Source organism: Anomalospiza imberbis, chromosome 2 (genome assembly GCF_031753505.1).
Source record: "Anomalospiza imberbis isolate Cuckoo-Finch-1a 21T00152 chromosome 2, ASM3175350v1, whole genome shotgun sequence".
NCBI classification, from domain to species: domain Eukaryota; kingdom Metazoa; phylum Chordata; class Aves; order Passeriformes; family Viduidae; genus Anomalospiza; species Anomalospiza imberbis.
In genome coordinates, this window is record NC_089682.1 from 80335214 (window position 1) to 80357096 (window position 21883).

Below are 21883 nucleotides of genomic sequence, written 5' to 3' on the forward strand. Positions count from 1 at the left end.
TTTTGTTCTGGCCATTATAACTGCTAGGAATGTCAAGACACTTGATGAGAAAACAAAGGGAAATTTTATGATCCTTGGTATGAATCCAGATAAAGGATTAACAGTGTTAGTCAGACTCTGAAATGGAAAGGCAAAAGATATTACTCAAAACACATTTTAGCAGTGATTAGCTGTTATCTGGAAAAATAGATTCCACTTCACACAGTAGGATGCTATATTTTGCTGCGAATCAAAGTTTACAAAATAAATTTCAATATTTTTTAGTATGGCAGGTGATGAATGTTGTCCTGCAGAGGTTATATCAGAAAATCAATATTTGTAAAATTGAAACAGTATAGGTTTGTATTGATCCATGTGGCTAAATCAAAATGAAAGGCTTTGTAACAGCTTTCTTAGACAGCCTGCTAGCCAGTAATGGCAAACTATCAATTTTAGCTTTCCACTGATAAATCAGCTTGAAAATTGGATGTCAAATTTTTTTTTTTTTTACTGAAGTAGTGATTTTTTTTCTTCCTCTAACCTTTCTTGATGGGTTAGATTGGTTTATAAGACTAAGCTCTGCCTTTTTGAAGGCAGTTGTCAAAACTGGCATTTAGATATATGTTGAAACAAAATCTAAACTCTTAAAGCCAAATTTTGTGTACTAGCTGGCTTGATGGTAATGCTATGTGTGCATCTCTGAGTAAACAAATATGAATATATGTTCATGTGTGTAATACTGAAAATGACATTGATTTAATAATTCAGGTATATATATTTCTCCCTTTTCTGATCTTTTGACTTCACAAAGGTCAGGTCTTCAACTGCAGCTTTTAAAAACTAATGCCTCAAAAACTATTTTGGCTTTCAATGTTAGGAAGATTGATTTTTCTTTAATTGACTGATTTTCTTTTTTATTTTAGGTAAGACCTTATGAAATGATAACATGAACATCAGTTACAGCTGCAGGTCCTTAAAACCTGCATGGATGTTCTTTGTTTTTAATGACAGAAAAAACCTGGATACAGATTTTCTCAGAAAATAGCAAAATGCTTTGTGATGGCAGGGGGAAACCCTTTAGTTTGGGTCACATGCAGTAGTTTTCAGTGGGAACTAACAGTGCCATAGCTTCATGTCTGTACAGCAGAATATAAGTTAGCTCAAATGGGTATTGATTGTGAAGTTTGCTGCTGTATAATTACTTTTGGCTGTAGAAAAATGTGGTGTGTATTGATCTAGATGGGAGCATTTGACTAGCAGTTTCCCTTGGCTAACAGTGAGTGTCATCTTTCAGCCATGATAAATGGTAACACTCTGGGTCAGCATAATTACTTGGTGGTGAAATGAACCTCCTGTACCCTTCTCCTCTCACACCAAGGAACCACCGTAATCATCTTTATCTCAAAGCCATGATTTACTGAACTAACTAGCCCCTTAATACAGTCCTCCCCTTCCCACTGTATGCACCCACATTAAATGTGGCTCTATACTATTAATTTAAAAACTAAGCTGTTCTGTTCTGAATCCACAAGTATGATTAATTTTTTTTGACCTAATCCCTGTCAGTTGACCTGGACCTGCAGGAGGCCAGCTCCTGCAACAATCTTTTAATCTTAATGCTTAGTATTCATGTTAAAAAAAAAAAAAATATATATATATATATAAGGACAAGTATTAATGTGTTCATTGTTTTGACACAGTGCTTTTTAAGTCTTGGAACTAAATGTTATTAATGCACTGTTAAATTATTAGTGTACTGCCATGAAAACTGCCATATTAATTTATTGTCAGTAGCCCTTTAATTTTATAGCGTAATGTACACTCTGGATGTGCTGTCTTTGGAGAACAGACGATTATATTTTTTCACTATATGCTGCTACAACAGTTTCATGTAAAATAATTTTGACACCTCATTTAATAACAGTTTTAAATGTAAGATTTTTTTTAAGCAGTAGCCATATTTCTCTTTATGTGTATCTCTAATAGGTAATAAATATGCTATCAGACATAGGGAAATAGTATTTATTGTTAGAACAGAAAACTAATATGATTTGTATTGTTTGGCACCTTTTTAATGGGGAGTTTTCAATTTGTTATCAATATTTCATTAAAACTTTGTATCATGTTGTTCAAAATGGGTTTGTGTTTACTTGCCAGTAGTGTAATATGGCCCTGGGGTAATGACTTTTTGTTAAGTAATGTTAGTTAAAGAAAATCTGGCAATAGTTTTAGATCATTTTAAGACAGCTGTGAAGGGTTTGGATAAAGGTCATTTTCAATGATTGTGCTTAGTTAAATAAATGTGAAGGGTTTCACAATGGGAATCTTGCTTTTCAGTATGCTGTCATAAATTTCCCCTAAACACATCTGGGAATGGGAAGTAAAATGTAGTTGTTTCTGCCTTGAAGGCAGTGTATTTTATATTTTCCTTGCTTTGTTTGTTTTCCCCTTATAATGCTGTTTATTCACATAACTAGAGTTCAAAGGTTTTACTTTGTCATAAATTAAATCTTCTATTCTCTGACAGTTGGTGGGACCCGCTGGATATAATTTTCAAGTGGTTGTAACTCGAAGATTTTTTTGCTGAGATTTAGTCGTTAAAAGTGTTAAATTTTCTGACAACTCAGCCTCTACTGTGACCCTGGTTCATTGCTTGCTCTCCCCCTTGGCCACAGCTGGCCTCTTGCTGTTCACAGCTGAAAAGTGAAATCAATGCTGGGTCTAACAAAATGCAGATGAAAGCCATTCTGATCATATATAGTCATTTCCCGTAATTTTATCAGCCTTCAGTTTCTTAAATGATCTCTGGAAAACATTGTTTGTTCATGTGAATACAATATCAAGTTTTGTGATAAAATGTCCTTTCTTTCTGAAAAGTAATACTTTCTTAAGCATTAGTAGTGATATACAGCTCACATTGCCATAGCATGATCTTTTAAAATACCAGTCTGGTCCTTCCCCCTTCCCCTCCTGAAGGGAAGCCCGTGAAAGAGCTGCTGGCTGAATCCTGCCAGCTTTGAGCCTTTGGAATCTTGTGAATTGAGGTTTTTATGTTCTACAGGGCTCAGAGCTGAAAAGTAAGAACTCTTACCATGTGTCAATCCACATTTCCATTGATCTTGCGTCCTCCTTATTTTTATTTGAGCAAGATTGGTAGGAAAGCTATGTTGCAGTTAGAGGTGGCAGTGTATGATGTAGCTTAATGCTCCAAAGGTCACAGAACTACAATGAGTATGATGGAAAACAGCCTTTCTCCTTATTTTAAGTGGTTCCTGCTTTGATTACAGGCATTTATTATAATTATCAAGAGATTAGTCTGTTGTTATAGAATCCTTGTAATGGAACCATTTAAAAGGAATATAATGGCAGTTTATTGGATTTTGCAAAGGAAAAGAGAACAGATAAAGTGGTGGTTTTTAAATGGATCAACTGCTGCCTTAAGCATACTAATTTTTTCCTTTTGTTTAACTTCACATTTCTCTTTGTTTCACTATTTTCAGTTACATACTAAAAAAGTCACTTTTCAAATTCTGAAGGTATTTTATTTGTAACATTTTCATTGCAGTTTAATCCCATGGAGCTTCATTGTTAAAGACAGTCCTTCCAAAATGTTCTTACACTATATAGGTATCAGAAAGTGTACTGTCTGACACAGCTGCTCTGTAATTTTATTCATATCTCCATTTAAGAAATGGCAACAAAAAGGGGATATTTTTATCAAAAAATATGTAAAAGAAATTTTGCATTCTATATTATATCATTTAAAGTGCGGCTAGGTTGATTTCTCTTTTGTACTAGCAAAATATCATAACATTGATGAAACCTAGTGAATTTCTTTCATGTGTATATCAATTTCCCCCACTTAACAGCATGCAGTTGTATTTACTGCACTTAGTCAAAAAGAATAAATGTGAAGATTATAAAATAGTCAACTTATTGAAATGTTACAGAATAATACTTGTATTATTCATATTTGGCTGTGAATGAAAGAACTAGATAACATTGGAAAAAATTAAAAGCTCATAAGCTTAGGGAGTTTTATATTAGAAGCTAGTTTATATTTCAAGACCTATGAATCGGTAGTATATGTAAGTATGTCTTATCCTTTTTTGAAACCCTCTACTAAAGAATAATTACAGAGCCTAAATCCTCCTGCTGAAAATGTTCTGTCCTATGCTTGTTAGCTGAGCAATGGCACAAGTTACTTAGTGCTGCTGTTAACCTGGGCTTGAGTAAATTGATTCAAACCTAGTTGACATGGGACTATTTAATGGCAGTGGGTAATCAGTCCCAAAATAATAGTGAAAAAACATATAAAAGCAAACTCAAAGAATAGGATTACAAATCTGCTACTCCAAAATTCGTCAGCTGCCAGCAGTGGAGACCTGGGGAGGAGTTTAGTATTTCCCCAGGTGACTTTACCATGATACTCCCCCGGCATATGCTGCCAGCTTTCAGCAAATTGTAACTCAGGGACTTCCTGAGCCAGAGGTGATATCCTTGAGTTTAATAACTTCTGGTGGGCTTTTTCCCATCTGTGAAAGGAAATGTCATATCCTTTCAAGAACTCATTTAAACTTCAGCTGACCACAACATCACATAGCATTGAGTACCCTGTACTCCACACCATTGAGTATGTCGTATGAGAAATTCGCACAAAGCGCATCATCATTTGTTTCAAATTTGTTCCTTGATAACTCTGTGTTCTCTCTAGGTCTTTTCTTATGAGAAATAGTGAGTCTTTGTTGTCAACTCACCATCTTGGTGCCATCTATAATATTAAACATCGCTATCATATCCTTCTCAGTTATGTCTCTTTTCTTTAGTTGTGAGGCTCCAAAGTGGCCTTTTTCTCCTTCCTGGAGGCTCCTCTAGCAGCCTGTAGCTTATTCTAGAGCAGGTCTCTGTTAATCCTTCCAGCTGGAGCTATTTTACTTTGTGTAATAGTCAGAGAGAAGAGAATGATACACATATGAACTTGTTTCTGTCTCATTCCCACCCACCCTCCTTCCTGCAACTGTAATGTGCCAGCCAGGTTGTGGCTTTATTGCCAAAAGGAAGCCAACTGGGAATGACTAAACCTTCCTCACTGATTCAATATTTTCAAAAGGGGAAAAACAAAGAATTGGAACAATGTTGAAAGAGATGAGCCTGTGTCTGAGCCAGATTGTAATTCTATAGTCATAGCCCTTTCATTCCCCATTCCAATTAATGTTTGACTAGTTTAAAATTAGTTAGTATTGTCAAAAAAGGCTGACAGTGTTCCAGTCCAAAAAACTTTGGTGATTCACGGAGGAAACCTGCTCTGTCCACCATAGCTTTTCCTGTATGTTTGTGTTTCCTTTCAAATAGAATCAGCAGTAATGGTCTAGGCGCAAATATTATTTGTGTGTATGTTTGAGAGAGAGACACTTTATTGGCAAAGCCTGAAAAAATCATTTTGATTTGTTGTCACAGGTTTTGAGAGTATTTCCAGACCATTGCAGGTATAATGTTATATAGTGAATGGCATTCTCATGCCTTTGGATGTTGGCATTTAGGGTGTACATGTAATTCACAGTGATGAATGGTGGTTCCTTTATTTTTTTTTTTTGATACACAATGTGTAAATTAAAAAGTACTTTGCTTGCAAATATTACTTGAAAATAAGGGATAGTGGACATGATTCTCCCCTCTTGCATACACCTTGAGCACTCTTGGGCAAAAAATTAATCTAGCAAGTAAGACTTCTCAAAGCAAGGAGAGATTCCTCTCTGTCTTCCTGCAAATTTCCATATAGTCCTAATGCCTTCTGGTGCTCTAGAATTATTAAGATTGTATTACACTATTTTTTTTTTCATTTTGGTATGCTGTCAATAGTCTCATGTGGAGCAAAGGTAGAACACAGATTTTATTTTTTTTTTCAAAAATTTTGATCTCACACCAGGAAAGTATTTGCTATCAGAAAGACCAATGATCTGATTGCTTTATTCTTGCTTAATTTCAAAGGCCTGTTGCAGGCAGGAGATGTTCACTAAACAGTTTTTATAAACATTTGTAGTGAAAACACTAAGGATTATAAATAAAAGAACTATTAGAAGGGTGTATTTCTGAGAGTCAGTACTGGACTTAATTTTTCCTTGAATGTGAGATTTTTAATGTGCTTCTTTTCTGACCATGTCAGCCATGCTGAGGCCTGTGCAGATTTTTATGTTATCATCAAAGAGGGTTTTGTGGTGCAGGGACCAATGCTCCTGCTGCTGGTTAAAGGCCAGTTGTCGGAACCCAGAATGTCCCTTGGACACTCTTGGATGTTCCGGGCCCAGGTCAAAAGCATTTGAGACCCTGGAATGCAGCCACAGACCCCTGTGGCTTTGAACCTGATCCATGGAACAATTTACCAACCTTGCAGGAAGAACAAGAAATCACAAATGTTTAGATATTATAGTAGAAGTAGTCACAAAGTGAGAGGAAGAGTTTTTGAGTGCTGTACAGGGGGGTTTGAGGCGTTGTACAGAGGGGTCTGAGTTTTGTACATGGGGGTCAGAGGTTCTAAGATGGAGGGATTTGGATGTGCCCTGTCCTCTTTCCTTCTTCTTCCTAACCTCCATGTTCTTGGTGATGTTGGCACACACAGATTGGTTTAGAGTAGAAAGTCACTGTTCAATATAGGTGATGGGCATTGGGGAAAAACCATAAACGTTTATCACGTAATGTATGATATAAAAGAAGGCACCAGCCCCCTGGGTGTCGGAGTGTGCCTTTGCCTGACTGCTGAACGGACCGCAGCAGCTCAGGAAGAAAATCTTTTAGATAACACACAATAAACTACCTTGAGACCGGACGACTGAAGACTACTGAGTCTTTGGAGGCGTGGGTTGGAGGAGAGACTTTACCACCATCCCGGGCTCACCCCAACCAGGGGCGAGTACTGAAAGACAGTCAGAAAGCACCAAGACTCTATCAAGTCGATGAATTTGACAAGTGATATGATTACTGATAGGGTATAAATTCCGAATCATACCACCTTCTTGCTGTTTACTAAATCACTACAGTTTGGAGTTGTTGCTAATGGTGGGTTTTTTCATTATTAATCTGTTGAGCTAAACAGCTTGTTTGGGTTCCTCTCAGGAATTAATGCATAACACAGTTGTAAGTGTAGTGGAGGGTAAAGTTAGAGTATTTTCATAGCATTTTACATAGCTATCATGGTAGAGTGTCAGTTTCCAAAGGTCTCCCTGTAGCTAAATAAAGGAAGTATTACGTATATTTTTCATGGGATTTTTCATGGGTACATTGAAGCAGAATCCTTATTTGCTGTGAATGGCAACACAGTTTTGTGTGTCTTTTTTTCCCCCCACCAAAATCACACAAGAAACTTTAGACAGATTAAATATTTAACTAGAAAGAGATGTTGGTTCATAATTCAACTTAACTGCTCCATGGGAGGATATTGCTGTTGGAGAAATAGTAGATCTAATATATTTTGTACCTTAGTTTGTACATGAAATTTGGACCCACATCACTAAATGCAGAATATCTACAGAAAGAGAAGGATGCTTCAAGTCAATGATAATATGACTAAAGCAACTTAATTTAGATGGTTTGGAAAAAGACTCATGGAAGGTCATGTTCTTTAAGTATCCATCCACAGAACAGTATAGACGAAAGAAGTGAACTCTTTTGTCTTCTGATAGGATGAGGAGCCTTTTGTTAGTTCACTTATACATTAGAAAAAAAATAGCATAGCTGTTGAGCAATACAGAGTACAGGCTGTCATGTGTATTAACCAACCTGGTCATAGGTTGCTTTGGTTTCTTAAAAAAAGTCTGATATACCAGGCAAAAGCTATTCTCAAACTGTATAATACTTGTGAATTTAATTAAAATTCCTTTAAGGCAGGACATGAGAATAGACTCGACATTTATTTTCTGTAAAAAATATTAATAATTTTTCAGAGTAGCAGCTCCTCACATTGGTGTCAATTCAATCAATTTCTTACTAGGAATCTTGGAACCTTTTCACTGTTTGTCTTTTGTGTTTGGTAGTTTGCTTCTTAAAAAAGAGAAGGAAAAAAGTTAATAAAATAACCTCAACTAAACTCCTATTTTAATGTAATAAACAGCAATTTCTATATATCTTTTCAATCTGTGGCATAGAAAAGTGCATTGATATTCAACTATCAGCATAAAACATTTTTTCAGATTTTGTTGTAATTAAGCCCCTAGAATAGGTCTCGAAACCTATCTAATTTTAAATATGTTGTTGACTTTAATGGGATTTGTTATAAACATATACTTAACAGATTCATACTTCTTTTTTGTAATCGGGTCTAAAAAATTGTATTTCTTCCATAAAAATATTTATATACTACCCCAGAGATTCAGTCTCTCCAAAAGTATAGTCTTAATATTTTATTTTGAATAAAGAGTATTTTGGTTTTTAAGTGTTTAACTGTTAGACTTTCTCAATTGCTTTAATAATATAGTCTGATTTTTTTAGTGTCAGCCTTTTTTTATGGCTTAAATTTATATAGATTGTGTTTCCTGAATTTCTATTATTTATGTTTATTATTTGCTATCCGTTCAAATAAGGCATTTGCAATCTGAATCTAGGGGTTTTGAATGGTGACCCTCTGATTCTCCATTTCCATTTTATAGCAATAAAATGATAAGCTCATTCTTCAAAAGTGGAACTTTGAATAATGTTTTATTAATTTACACAGAGAAGATGATTTCTGTAACTTTTCCTATTTTATCTTTCAAGGCTCCCTTTATCAGGTTAATTAGATGATGAAAAGATACCTCCATGTTACATTTGCTTGTAGTAATGTAGGACTGGGACAAGTCAGTCGACTACCTTCTCCATTTCTCTCATTTAACAGGACCCATATAGCATATCATTCTACATTTTCTGAATCCTGGCTCTTGGATTTCACAGTCATGTGAGTTCTCCAATATGATCCTTCCCTTGACAATTCATGCAAGTCTTAGATGGCAGATTTTTTCTTGAGAAACCTAGGTTTTCACTTTCTCTAGTGCTGAGACCTTTGTTACTTGATACAAGAACACTAGGATTCCCATCCTATCACCCAGCTTTTCCCAAGGTGAAACTAGTTCTCTCCATTGCCTGAGGAATGGGCCTGGGTTGATTAGCTGAATGTCAATAATGTTGACAACTTAAGTTAGATAAAAGAAACTCAACTCACCTATCATTTGGCATAATTTGACAACCTTAATCTTCCAGTAAATTACAACTGTTAATTGCTAGTATTAACTTCCCTGTAATTGAACTGTGTCTCCCAGACAGCAAGAAAGGAAAACAAATTCTGTGAGGTCAATTTGGTCCCTGTAGAACAAGCAGTTTTCAAAGATAAGGTGATAGTCAGCTTCTCAGCATCTTTGGACATAATGTCTATTGAGTTACAGAAGGGAGATCTGGAGCAGTTAAATGAATCAAGAGGTTAAATAATAACGAAGAACAAAGGGGTGAAGAACAAAGAGAGTAAATTGTACTTTTGCCCAAGTTGGTCATTAGAATTTGGAGAATCTCTGAGAGTGAAATGACCTGTACCGTGATTCTTAAGCCATATGTGACTTTTCAGCTCTTCAAAAATCCACTCTTTCCAAGGGTATGTGTCACCGGAGTTTTGGCACAAAATATCCATGATTATCCAGATTTACAGCTCAAAGAATGCAAACCAAAAAATTCCATCATCAAATTATGTTCAAACTCAGGTACAGACTGCATCCAGCTCCATTTTGTGCCCCTTTGTCCCACCTTTGAACTACTCTTAGAATTTTACCGTTTCTCAACTTATAGTTTGCATTTCACAATTCTGTGAAGTTTTCAAGTTTTACTTTCTTAGATCAGGAAATTTGGCTACCCATGCTCTAAAGGGAAGTGAGAACATCCTTCTGTTCCCAGGTATATGATTCCTCCCCCCACTGATTGTCTAATTCAGTACTGAATCAGTAAGCTTTCTTTTCTGTTGTAATGATAGATGAGTTTAAACTCCTTTCTCATTTTCCATCTTCCATACAAACTGCCACAATGAAGTCTCAAAAAACCCCTCCAAACCAACAACCTGCAATGAACATGTAAAGTATAAAATCTGCTTAATTTGCAAGGTTGAGGATTGTAATTCCTTATGGTGATTCTACGCAGAAAAGTGGAGGAGGGTTGTATAAATTTATTGAACTGCTGCTGGTGATTTTTCTTTAACTATTGGTAGTAGTTAGTATTCATGCATTTATTAGTAGTAATATTGGTATTCATTTAAAAACATACAGCCAAATACACATTCTGCAATATATTTGTAAAGCATATCTCTATAGTGAGTCATACTCCTATACAACAGCAGCTGAACTGTAAATATGCATGAAAAATGCAGAAGATACACATGGTCGTGCCATAGATTTCTGCTACAGACAAGGGAAAAAGGATCTGTATCTCATGATTGTCACACAGAATCATGTGATTAAATAGATAAAAGGAAGGAAAACATTAAAAAGTATATCCAGAGTAATAGATTGCCAAATACTTTTTATGCAAAAATTCTTTAGAGTATATCCTACTTGTTCTCCAAAACCCTCAAAAATAGCAATTTATTGCAAGATTGAAAACAAAGAAGTTATAACTTGGTGTCATCTTTTTTTTTTCTTTTTTTTCCTAATGTCACATCTGCTTCTTCTCTTATAATATATTCAGAGCCCAAAATACATCATTAGGTCATGCGGATGTATTTTGGGATGTTTTATAGAAGACTGTTTCTATACTTCTGAAGAACCTCTTGACTGGCAAAAATAAAGTATAAATAGAAAAGTTTTGATTTACTTGCCAAACTGGCTTTTTAGCTCTCTCAAAAATTCCCAGGAACAAAAAAGATCAAAGTTAAGATTATTTCACTATTTATTTGATAGTATTATAAACATGGTCTCTATAAAAAATTCTATAACATTCATAGTCAGGCCCCCTGGCAAATGCTTATTTCATCAATACAAGCTATATTTGGGGATAGGAATAATTGTTTATACTCTAGACAAGGCATATCCATTGATTGGGCTGTCATGTCTTTGTTCCAGTTCTTAAAGGTTAAAGACAGATATGTGCTTTTTCTTAACTTATGCTGTAATTCTGGATGGTAGGAGAAAAATAAAACTGTACCAAAAAACTTGCAGGGGATATAAAACTTCAGGCTTCTATAAATTTTTAATTCAAGTACTTCAAATTGCCAAGATTGAATTAGCATTTTGCAAAAATAATTATTCTTTTAAAATAGTGTATTATTAGACTTGCATTTTAATAAACAGCTCTGCATGATGGAAATTAAAACAATTGCCTAGGTAAAACTTTATTATTTATTTATTAGATTTTAATTACTGTTGTTTGTTGTTGGGCCTCAAGGAAGCTAATTGTTTCATCTCAATGCCAGGTTAATAAGTTATCTGTCTTTAAACAGTTGTAGCTTGAATAATTTAAAAAGGCATGAAACAGTAATTCATCATGGGTTTTTAAGAAATAGTATATATATTAAAAAAATAAAGCTGTGTCTCTTAGTTTTAGGATAACACTTTTAAAACATTCAGACAAAACATTTTCTCTTTTTTCTGTATAAAGTCTTTCAGAGACTAAATTTCTATTTCTGGATTCCACAACATTCATGCCATGACTTACAAACAGGAGTAACTAATGAGATAACAAGTCCTAGCTTCTATTTCAACCATGCTGTTTCTGTTCAAAGTGCAGCTCTAGATTTTTTGACAAGTCGTTGCTGGTTTGTCTAGAGACTGGGCTGTAATTTGTATGCTCAGTAGGTTCTTCAGTAGTTCCTTCACAAGAGATTCAGACACCTTAATCTGTGCATCTGGAATGGAGCAGACAGCTGAGGCAGCATCCTTATCAGCAGTCACATATGTTATCCCTTCTTACAAGTCTGAGTCTTTAGTGCTTGACCTTTAAGTAAGCCAACGAGGCACCGAAGTTTTCCAGAGCTTCAGCAAGCTCTTTTCTTTGGATGCCCGCTTGGAGATCTGGGATCTGTTTTTCATTTGTCTGAGCACACTAATCCTCACTGCAAAATTTTAGGTACTATTTAACTCTTTCAGAATTGCAGCCAAATCATAAGGACTCAGAATTTTTTTTTTTTTATAAGCTAGGACCCGACTGTCTCTAGATATGTATTTAATATGATACATACAATCTTAAAACACAGAGTAATTTCTTTTTCTTGTAAAAAGTCACTGCTTCATAGAACATTTCCTTTTCATAAGAACATTTGCAAAATCTCAGGATTTCTGCATTGTGCTGATGTAGGCTATATGGGAGTAACATTAAAAACAACCTCCAGCTTTGTTTACTGGAGTTTCTTAGTGAAGTGGTGTTAGTGTCATTCAGAATTCAATGGGAAAAGAGATCATTGTGTTTTAAGATTTTTCTCCGTTTCTTTCCAGAAAAGGTAGGAAAAAAAATCAGAAGAACTTAGCTGTGTTTATTACACCAAGAAAAAAATATCCTATCATCTACATAAGTAGCGTAGTTAGTGCTCATGCAGAAGGCAAAGGAGAAGGGTGTCTGTGTGAGATTTGAATAAATTGTTCTCTCAGTCTTACCTCTTCAGTGCTACATCTGAACCAAGCAAATAATACTAAAAGACCCCAGGGAAGGGTTGTTTTGGGAGGAGGTTGAGATTTGGGCTGCTTTAAATTAATTTCTGCGCAAAAAAGGAGTAGTCATACCACCAGGTTATCTGGTTTTTGTGCAACCATTGTTCACCTTCCCTAGGCAGAATTGAGTCACCATGCTTCCTAATCAAATGTACTTTGATGTTCTTGACTGAAAAGCTAAACAGAAGTAGGTAACTACATTATCAGATGAATACATTCTACAGAATCACTACTGGAAGAATATTTAATGTTTGAAGCAAGAATGTTTGAATGTAGAGGATAAACTACAATTGAAAAAAATCCCAAACCTAATTCTGTAAATATCTTAGATATAATAAGAAATATCTTAAATATCCTAAGAACTGTATCTATTAAAGTTAACACTGTTTGAAAAACAGCAACTTTATAGCAAAATAATAGTTGTCCTAAGAGTTTTTCTTTTGATTTAATTTATTAAATCAGCAATTTGCTTTGTTAAATTAAGAAAAGTTATTTTCTGAGATGTGTATCAGATTTCTTATGGATTATAGCTGTAAAATCACACAATACTTTCCAGACCATTTTGACAAAAAGTTGCATTATTTCATGAGATCTCTTGTTTTCGTAGTCAGAGAGTAACCACTTTTATGTTTCTTTTAGTTTGATGTGCTTAACAAGGAAAATAATTTTGATAGCAGTAGGTAATATGCTTGTAAAAACTGTAGAAGAATTAAATGGAAATTTCATTTTAAACCCATTTAAATTATAAAACATTATTTTGATTAAATCTTCTGGAAAAAAATTATGATGGCATAAATTCTTATGAAAATATACAATTTCTTTCTTTTTCATTTTACTTAATTTTAGCCCCTATAGTAATGCTCCTAGTGTAAGCCATTCTGTCTGTCTCTTTTTTGCAGCCAGTTAAGAAATACAGAGATGACCCCCAATTCATTCTATCTTGCAGTTTATTGTACTGTGGCATCATGGCAGTTCTTGTGAAATCTTACTAAGTACCCATTGTCATTTATGGCATGACATAACAAAATGTGCATTAAAAATTAAAATGTCCTAAACCATTCTTTCAAGGTATTTTCCAAAAGGGAATTTTACCCTTTATCTAAAACTATAAAATGGCTTTTTGGACTTTGGATGTTTTGTTTCCTCTTTGTTTGAAGTGGCAGTAAACCACATTCTGAACAGAATAAAGGCTCCAAACCAGAAATCTGAGTTAAACCAGAGTATTGTTTCAACCACTTTCTTTTCCTTTTTTTTTTTTTTTTCAAATATAATCTTTTATGTCCTAATTCTAAACTGTAAATTTTATTTCATTTTAGTGTTTCTAAGTTTACAATTTATTATCTCTAGAATCTGGTGCAATTGTATTCAGTTGTTATTCATATTTTGGCATACTAAAGGGCATACTAAAAAGCCCTTTGTGATTCTGGTGAGTCAAATACTGACAATTTATGTATCTGCTTTTTAAGTTCCTTCAGTTCTTCATTCAATGCCATTGGAGTCACTAAAAGGAACCAAGTACATTACTTCAGGAAACTGTATTGTTTCATTTAGCTGTACTACGTGTAGTGTCCTACTATTGCCCATTAGTACTTGGATAGAGCTGCCAAACTTCTCTAAATATAAATTTATATTTTAAATTTATAGTTTATGTTAATTTAATTTAATAATTTAAAAAAATCTACTTATCTTTAGTTTTACTTTTTAGTGATTTGAGTTATTGCCACTTCCATTGTTATTTTTAAGAGGTACGTGGCTTTTTTCTCGTTATTTTTCCCTGTGTATGACTTTATGCATTGTTAGTCTTATTTCCCTACAGCTGCTGCTTCGTGGTAGAACTTTACTACTATTCAATAATAATGCAGCAATTCCAAAGTGAGCAACTTATTCTGAAGAACCAAGCTTTATAAAAAATCTAGGCAATCAGTAAACTGTTAATCCTCATTTGTTTGTGTATTCATTATGAGTTTTTTCCTTCAGACTCTATGCAATACACTAAAATCCATAATCCTGGGATTTTACTGACTTAGACATTTGTGGTTTAAGTAGTACCATAGCTAAAATTAACATCTCTGTTTTCACAGCCTCCCTTTCACATCTACTGACATTACTGTTCTTTCTAACATCTCATCTATCTGAAGATTGATTCAAAATGAGAGATTTCTGTTTTCAGCTTTTGATGTGTCCTCAGTTTTCTCACCAAAATTAAGACACACTAGTTTCAGGAGTTGGAAATCTTCATTAAGAGTGTGTATTAAATATTCCTTTTTCCAGTGCCTTAGAAATAAATAAAAGCCCCATAAATCACTTCCTCATTTCTGAAAAGGGTGTTACCCTTTAAAAGAGTACTTAGAAATTCTTCTCCATAAATTTGGTGGATCTTTAATTATTAGTCATCTTCTGATAGTTTTTTCTCTCTTTCATTTCATTCTCTGTTGTCTCAGCTTTGTCCTTCATTATTAATGCAAGACCATTAGTAACATGACCATAGGAGAGAAACTGTTGGCAGTTCTCTTTCTGCTTTTCAAAGGTGACTCCTCTGCTTCTATTCTAGAGATCAGTGGCGGTGTTTGCTGTTAGTTTGATTTTCTCTGTGCTCTATTTCATCCTTATTTCAAAGTCCAAGTGGAAACCCTTCCCCTCTTTTACCATCTTTTCCAATTTTTATGACATAAAGTATTTCTCAGATTCATTATGTCTTTTTTCCCTGTGTTAATATTTCCAGGTTTTAATATTATTTACAGTTACTGTATCTATTGCAACACCCTTTCTGAACCTTATTTGCTCCTTTGTTATTACAGAAGACTTCTACTACTTGGATCTTCTGGAAAATAGGTTTACATTTTGGCTTTAACCATTAAAAATATTGCATAAGTATTCTTGTACTTTTTGTATTTCAAATTTTCTTTTACTTACCTTTTTTTAATGACATTCATTTTCTGTTCTTTAGGGGAATTCTTTATGCTTTCCAAATATACTTTTTTCCCTCGTTTCTCAAAACACAGTCATAATTCCACACTGTGAAAAGAATAATTTTTCTTTTTCAAAATATGTCACATAAAAGCAACCAGGACTAATTATTGAAATTATAGATCATCAATTCTTGCCTTTTCTAGTATTTTCCCAGTATTACAAAGACTATGGAGTCTCTGAGATCCTTCCAGTTCTGTGACCCACCTCTTTTTCAAAACAACTTTTCTCCCTCCCCCCATGTCTGCAGGATTGTTCCTCTTCATTAATATATTCAAACTTAATCTCTTCCATCTGGCAGCCCATCCTTTGGGCTGCAGTCTGAGCATCTTTTATGTGTACTGCTACTCTCCACTGTTAATTTTTGTCACTAGTTGCTGTAGCTGTAGGTGACATATAGCAAACTGCACCTTGTTCCCAAAAAGGGACTGGGTTTCACAGCTGTGCAGCTGTTGTCACAGGTGCTGAATGCGCTAAGAATGGACAAAAAACTACCTTTTAGGACAGCTAGTATTCATAAGTCCAAGGAAAAACTCTTCCCATGCTCTTCATTGCAGCTATGGCCATGGAGATAACAGCAAATCTTTTCAAAAGTTGTATTTTAAATGTTCAAGATATGGAGATGTGAAAAGGCAGGGAGGACTTTGCTGTGCAGGCTGACTTGACATTCCTCTTAATTGCTTTTCTGGCAAAGCACACCACAGTTTCTCCTCTGAGAGGATAATTGAGCTATCTGAAACACTTTAGTCTGTCTCAATAATCTGTGTCCCCACATACATGGAAGGTGTGTGTGGTATGGCAGTAAAGAACACCATGAAGAGTTCTGGGCAGATCTGAGTTTTAGAGCAACCTGCATTTGAGAGATTTCAAAGCTGTTTGCTCCAGCTTATCAAAGTCCATCTTGGCTAGCCAGGGCATGGCACCAGTTTGCCTTTCCATCCCATGCTGGCCACGAAAGTGTACTTGAAGTAAGAGAACATACACATCAAGCTGTCAAGTGGGTACCAGCGATGACAGGGGCAATGAAACAAAATTTTTAATCCTCCAGTATGTACTACAATAGGGCTTGTTCCATTAAAACATGTATTTTCTTTGTCTGTATTAACTATATGAAGTACTGCACATCTGAAATTTGGGATTAAGTTACGACACCATACAATCCTAAATATTTTTTTTCATTGTTAGTAGCCTTGTAGTATTACTAGTTTCATGCCAGTTCTCATTATGATGAGAAAGGTTCATATTGGATTATACTATAGTTTGTAAGGAAATTATCTTTGGGTCCTGTGTTTTAGGGTACATTTTAAATAGCTGTTCAGTTGAAAGGATATAGATATATTTCTCTTTTCTTAAAAGTTTTTAGAAATAGCTCATAAATAAGGCTATAAACTTTTAGTTCTTAAAAAGAAATCATTACATTGTGCTTAATATGCACTTCTTCATTCAAACAAACCTGATTCAAAATGTCACTTGACTGGTATAAGATATGGAGGAATGAGAAATTACATGTAATCTAGTTGGCTGTGGAAATAAGGATTATTAATAATATACATTATAAGGAATAGTAAAGCTTATTGAAATATTGTCCTTGTCACAAACAATAAATTACTAAAATAACTTGATTTAGCCAAGTCACTTTAAAAAATGCATTGCAGCAGAAAGAGTTATGGGTGATTTGCAGACTGCTCTCTTCTAGGACTGACTTGTGCCTGGTACAGCATTAGAAAATATGGTTCTTAATTTACAGCCACCATTTAGAACTACCTAACAGCTACCTGAATTCCTCAAAAATCTTAAAGCCTGAATGATATCCACAGACTTAGAATATAAGTATTTCTAAATACTGTAATCTATGGGCTAGACAATTTAACACGGATTCAGTCCATAACACTGTACTTCTAAAGCAGGTTAAATTCTAAATTTTAGGCTAGAATTGGTGCCATAGTATTCTACTTAGTAGTATTTTTAATCTAACCTAGAGATGTAATAATACAACATTTAAGGAAAATCACACAATTTTTTCTGCTTGTTATTCAAGTGATGAAGCTAATCATTCAAAACTTTCTGTAAGTATAGATCCATCATCTTTTGAAGTGTCTGCTTTCTTTCTAACAATGGGGTAGGAAAAGTGTCTTGTCTTTTTGTTGATGATGTTGCTCAGAATAAAAAATCAATCTTCAATCAGCTAGTTTAGATTCAGAAACCTTTTCTTTAGGGTTGAGATACCAACTTCCAGTACCTGGAAGCATGTAGTAACAATGTAGGATAGACTTCTGTAGAAAACTGTTACAAGAAACTTCGGTTCTGTTTTTAAAAGTCATATAGTTTGTGATTAGAAGTTATGTTTCTGTTCTTTTTTCTCAAAAATTTTAATTTTACTCCATTATTATGTATTTCAAACTTCAATCCCTGGTGAACTTGTAATGTTTTTTTTGGATCTGCAAAATAGATTTAATCCTCTGAAAATTTCATTCCTTTTTTACTTAACACTTCATTAAAATAGTGGCTTTAAAATCTGGTTAATGTTAAATTGAGAATATACAGTAATCTTCAGACTAATTAATCAATGAATTACCAGAATAAACACAGAACATATTAAAAATTTAGTTTTTTAGTCTGTGAATATTTCTTAATTTCATTAAGTATTTTATTCTTACATAGACCATTCTTATCAACATGGGTGGCTTTTTTATTGCTGCCAATACACATAATTTCAGAGATCTCCTTTTTTTTTAAAGGGTTTCATTAATATTTTTACTTCTGTCCTATCATGGCTTACTTTGAAATGGAATTTTAAAGGGAAGGTTTCTTGGCTTTCAAAAAACCACTGAAGTTGTCTCCTCACTGCTTGTAAATAAGTAAAATGCCCGTTCTGCAAGGCAGACATAAAAGTCGGACCTTCACACAGACTCAAGAAGCATATTGTCAAAATGCTATTCAGAAGGCAAAAAACTGTAGCATTGACTAAAAATTACGGTATGCTGCTTCTGAAAATTTGTTAGTGGCTAGAAGGTGGGATGCTAGATCCACTCCCCATGGTGCCCTGCCCTCCAGAACTGATCCTGGTCTCATGACAGCAGTTAGTAAAGTTAGACAGTAACTAATGAAAGCATTTTAAAAAGTGCTTAAGTGGACTGTAAAGAATATTAACGTCTGTTGTACATTAGCATATTTCTACTTTTCCTCTGGAAATGGCTACCAGCACATTGCTGCTCAAAATGAAGCCAGTATAGAAAACAGTGGCTGAAGAAATAACTAGAAAAATCCAGCAAAGACGTATACCATACTCATCAGTTGTAAATTTTTTTCTCTCTTTTTTTTTCTTTTTTCTCTTTGTCTTTTGATCACAAATATCCAGGGCATTACAGATAGATTGAAAATGACTGGCTTAAAGCAATGGTTCCCTAGTTAGGGTCCACAAGGTCATGGCCTGCAGAATAATTTTAAATGTATAGTGTGTTCAATTATGACTTTGATGATAAGGATGCATCCACAAACATTTTGCATTCTTCCTAGTGATCCAAAAAGCTTTTAAAATGTTGGCTTAGAATGCAGCTTTGCCCAAATAGCTTATAAAAAAAATGTGGGAGATTTGTGTTGATAAGGTCAAGAAGTTGTCTGAAAGTAGAGCTGGTCACTTCTTTAGAACCAAAGTTGAATACCAAATGATTATATATGTGTACTTTTTGGCTTTAATATAGATTAACAATGGCTTATATAATTCTACAGGAGTTTAATATTCTTTTGAATGTAAAAAGGCAGCGCTACACTAAGATGGCCATGGTTGTTAATGGTTTGTATTAGCTGGGAGCTATAAAATCATCCTAGTACTCTGTTAGTGCTGGAATAATAATTTACCAAGACAATTACCACATGGTGAAACTTTTTTTGCTGCTCTAATTCAGTGTTATTAATAATGAATAAAATTGCAATTTTCTCAGGTTGCTAGGGGCAGTGGGGAATTATTTCAATGAATATTTCAGCACATTAGTTTAATCATAGTTCCACAAAATTCAAGTGGGCAATATTTTATTCTTTTAAGTTCAGTCTGCTAAGGGACCATAGTCATTAAATTGCAAACTATTTGCACTGAGGTCCATTCTATGATTTACAAGCCTTGTTAAAAACACTGTAAAAGAAAGCAAGCTGTGCCATTAATACTTGTAATTTGATGCTGCATTTGTTAATGGGTTCACTGTGATTAATGTTTTTAGCAGCAGGCAGAACACTTTGAGACAGGCGGTGCTGGGGTTTATAATACATAAATGCATGTAAAGAAATGCTGGAATATTGTAAGTTTTAGTAATACATGTTTTTACAAGATTGTATTCCAGAAATGCGAAAGCAGCAGTGAAATTATACTATAATGTATGTAAATACAGTTCAAGCTGTGGTAGGTGCTGATGTGTGTGTTCTTTATTTTCCAGCCAACTGCATGACTTCTGGCGCTTGGATTACTGGGAAGATGATTTGCGCCGACGGAGGAGATTCGTTCGCAATGCTTTTGGGTCTACTCACGCTGATGCTCTCCTAAAAGCTGCTGTGGAATATGGTCAGTTTTAACTCAGCTTAAAAACATTGCTCATGATGCTTTCTTGATGTCCATGAATGCCTCAGAATCATGTCCCTTCTTTCCCAAGGACAGTGCTGGGAATTCCTAAGACAACATATCCTTAGAAAAGGAATTCTTTCAATTCTTACACTTTAATGAACCAGAAGACTTGAGCTTGTGAGCTGTTAAATTCCTCGATCCCCAAGGGATACACATTATACTTCTCTAGCATTCCCAGACACTAATTTTGAGACACTGGTAAAATCAACTGAACTTGTCTCTCTGGAGTGACTGAATGAAATAGGTCATCAAACTAATGTGTCATAGTAGTTCCATTGGAGACATTTTGTGAATGAGGAATTTAAAAATATCAGAAATTTTATTCTGGCATCCAAATTGCGGCCAGAAGTATTTTGTGAAATGCATTAGAACTTAAAAATTATAATTTTAAATGCTATCTGGTGATTCAATAGTAAACTGAATACATAGAAGCTTCAGTTTTAGAAACTGAAGAATTAGATAATGTTTGATTTTCATGTAGATGCAGCTGGAGTATAAAAGGGGAATGCTTACAAATTCCTCGATAACATGTAAAAGTTTCATATGTTTGTGACTTCTGTACACCAGACTGAACCTGAATACTCCAAAAATCTAAAGTGAATTTATTTCTTGGGTTTAAGCTGGGATACCTTTCTAGCATATGAAAGACAGGAGTATTTTAAAGAGTATTGTGCTGATTTTCTGGGTTGTTTTTTTTTTGTTAGTTTTTTGTTTTAGTGTTGAAAAGAAAATACTATGATTCTTTAGCATTTAGGAGTAAAAAATTGAAGTAATCATTCACAAAGCAAGTTGAATCTTTCATCTGATGTTTAGCCAAAGGCTAAGGTTGCCAAAAGTTCTGAATATGATAGATATAAAGCTAACTCTGTATATGACCTACACTTTTCACCAACTTTGCAGTTCTATGAGGCAAATAGCTGGGATCCAAACAAGGTTAGACATGTGATTTAATATCTATGTGTGCAGTTATACTGACAAGTGTAACTTAATCCTTACTTAAAGGTGAAGACTATCATGAGCAGGCCTTCAAGTCATAAACTTTCCTTAAACTGGATTAAAGAAGACATTTCCCTCATTTGTGAATGGTATTTTGTATTTGACAAGGGTTATTTTCTCCATGTTCTTCCAAAACATCAGGATAGAAATTTTATGAGAGTTGGGTACAAAATTGTGCTAATTGCTATGTTGCTTTTGAAAGGCAAATAATCACTAAAACCATGGACTTTATATGTCTATAACACCTGTCAGTGCATTCACCATACAAGAAAATTAAAACTCAGGTTTATACACAGATGGTGCACATCAAACTTAGTGGTTACACAAAAATTAACAACAGACTGAAGTTTTCAAAATTTAAAAAACAATTCTTGCTTTTCATATATGTATTAAAATTAACATGGAATTTTAAACCAGCATGCATTAAATTATTCATGGATTCTATCTTCTAGATGTATTTACTTTTCAGAGGCTTAAGCCTTTGGATTTTAATACTGAAACTTTTAGTTGACCTTTCTCTGTAAGAAAACATCCTTAACACTGATGTTATTTTATGCCTCTTGGTGTTACTAATGAGTTGAATAATTTATGAGGTTGTCATGTGAAAAGGATTTGGTGCAGTTTGATGTACTTCTAGCCTCTGGTGTTGGAATGTGATTAATAAAGAACTAGAGGCAGATTTTTT

The 21883-nt window shown here is 34.4% G+C and overlaps 1 protein-coding gene across 12 annotated transcripts in view; it reads left to right on the forward strand.

Moving 5' to 3' along the window:
- Nucleotides 1–21883, forward strand: part of NBEA (neurobeachin) — a 461765-nt gene that overhangs the window by 256188 nt on the left and 183694 nt on the right. For all 12 annotated transcript variants that reach the window (XM_068182009.1, XM_068182000.1, XM_068182001.1 and 9 more), the window contains one exon: nt 20018–20142. In XM_068182009.1, coding sequence (XP_068038110.1) covers nt 20018–20142 — 125 coding nt within the window. The remainder of the gene's footprint in view (nt 1–20017; nt 20143–21883) is intronic.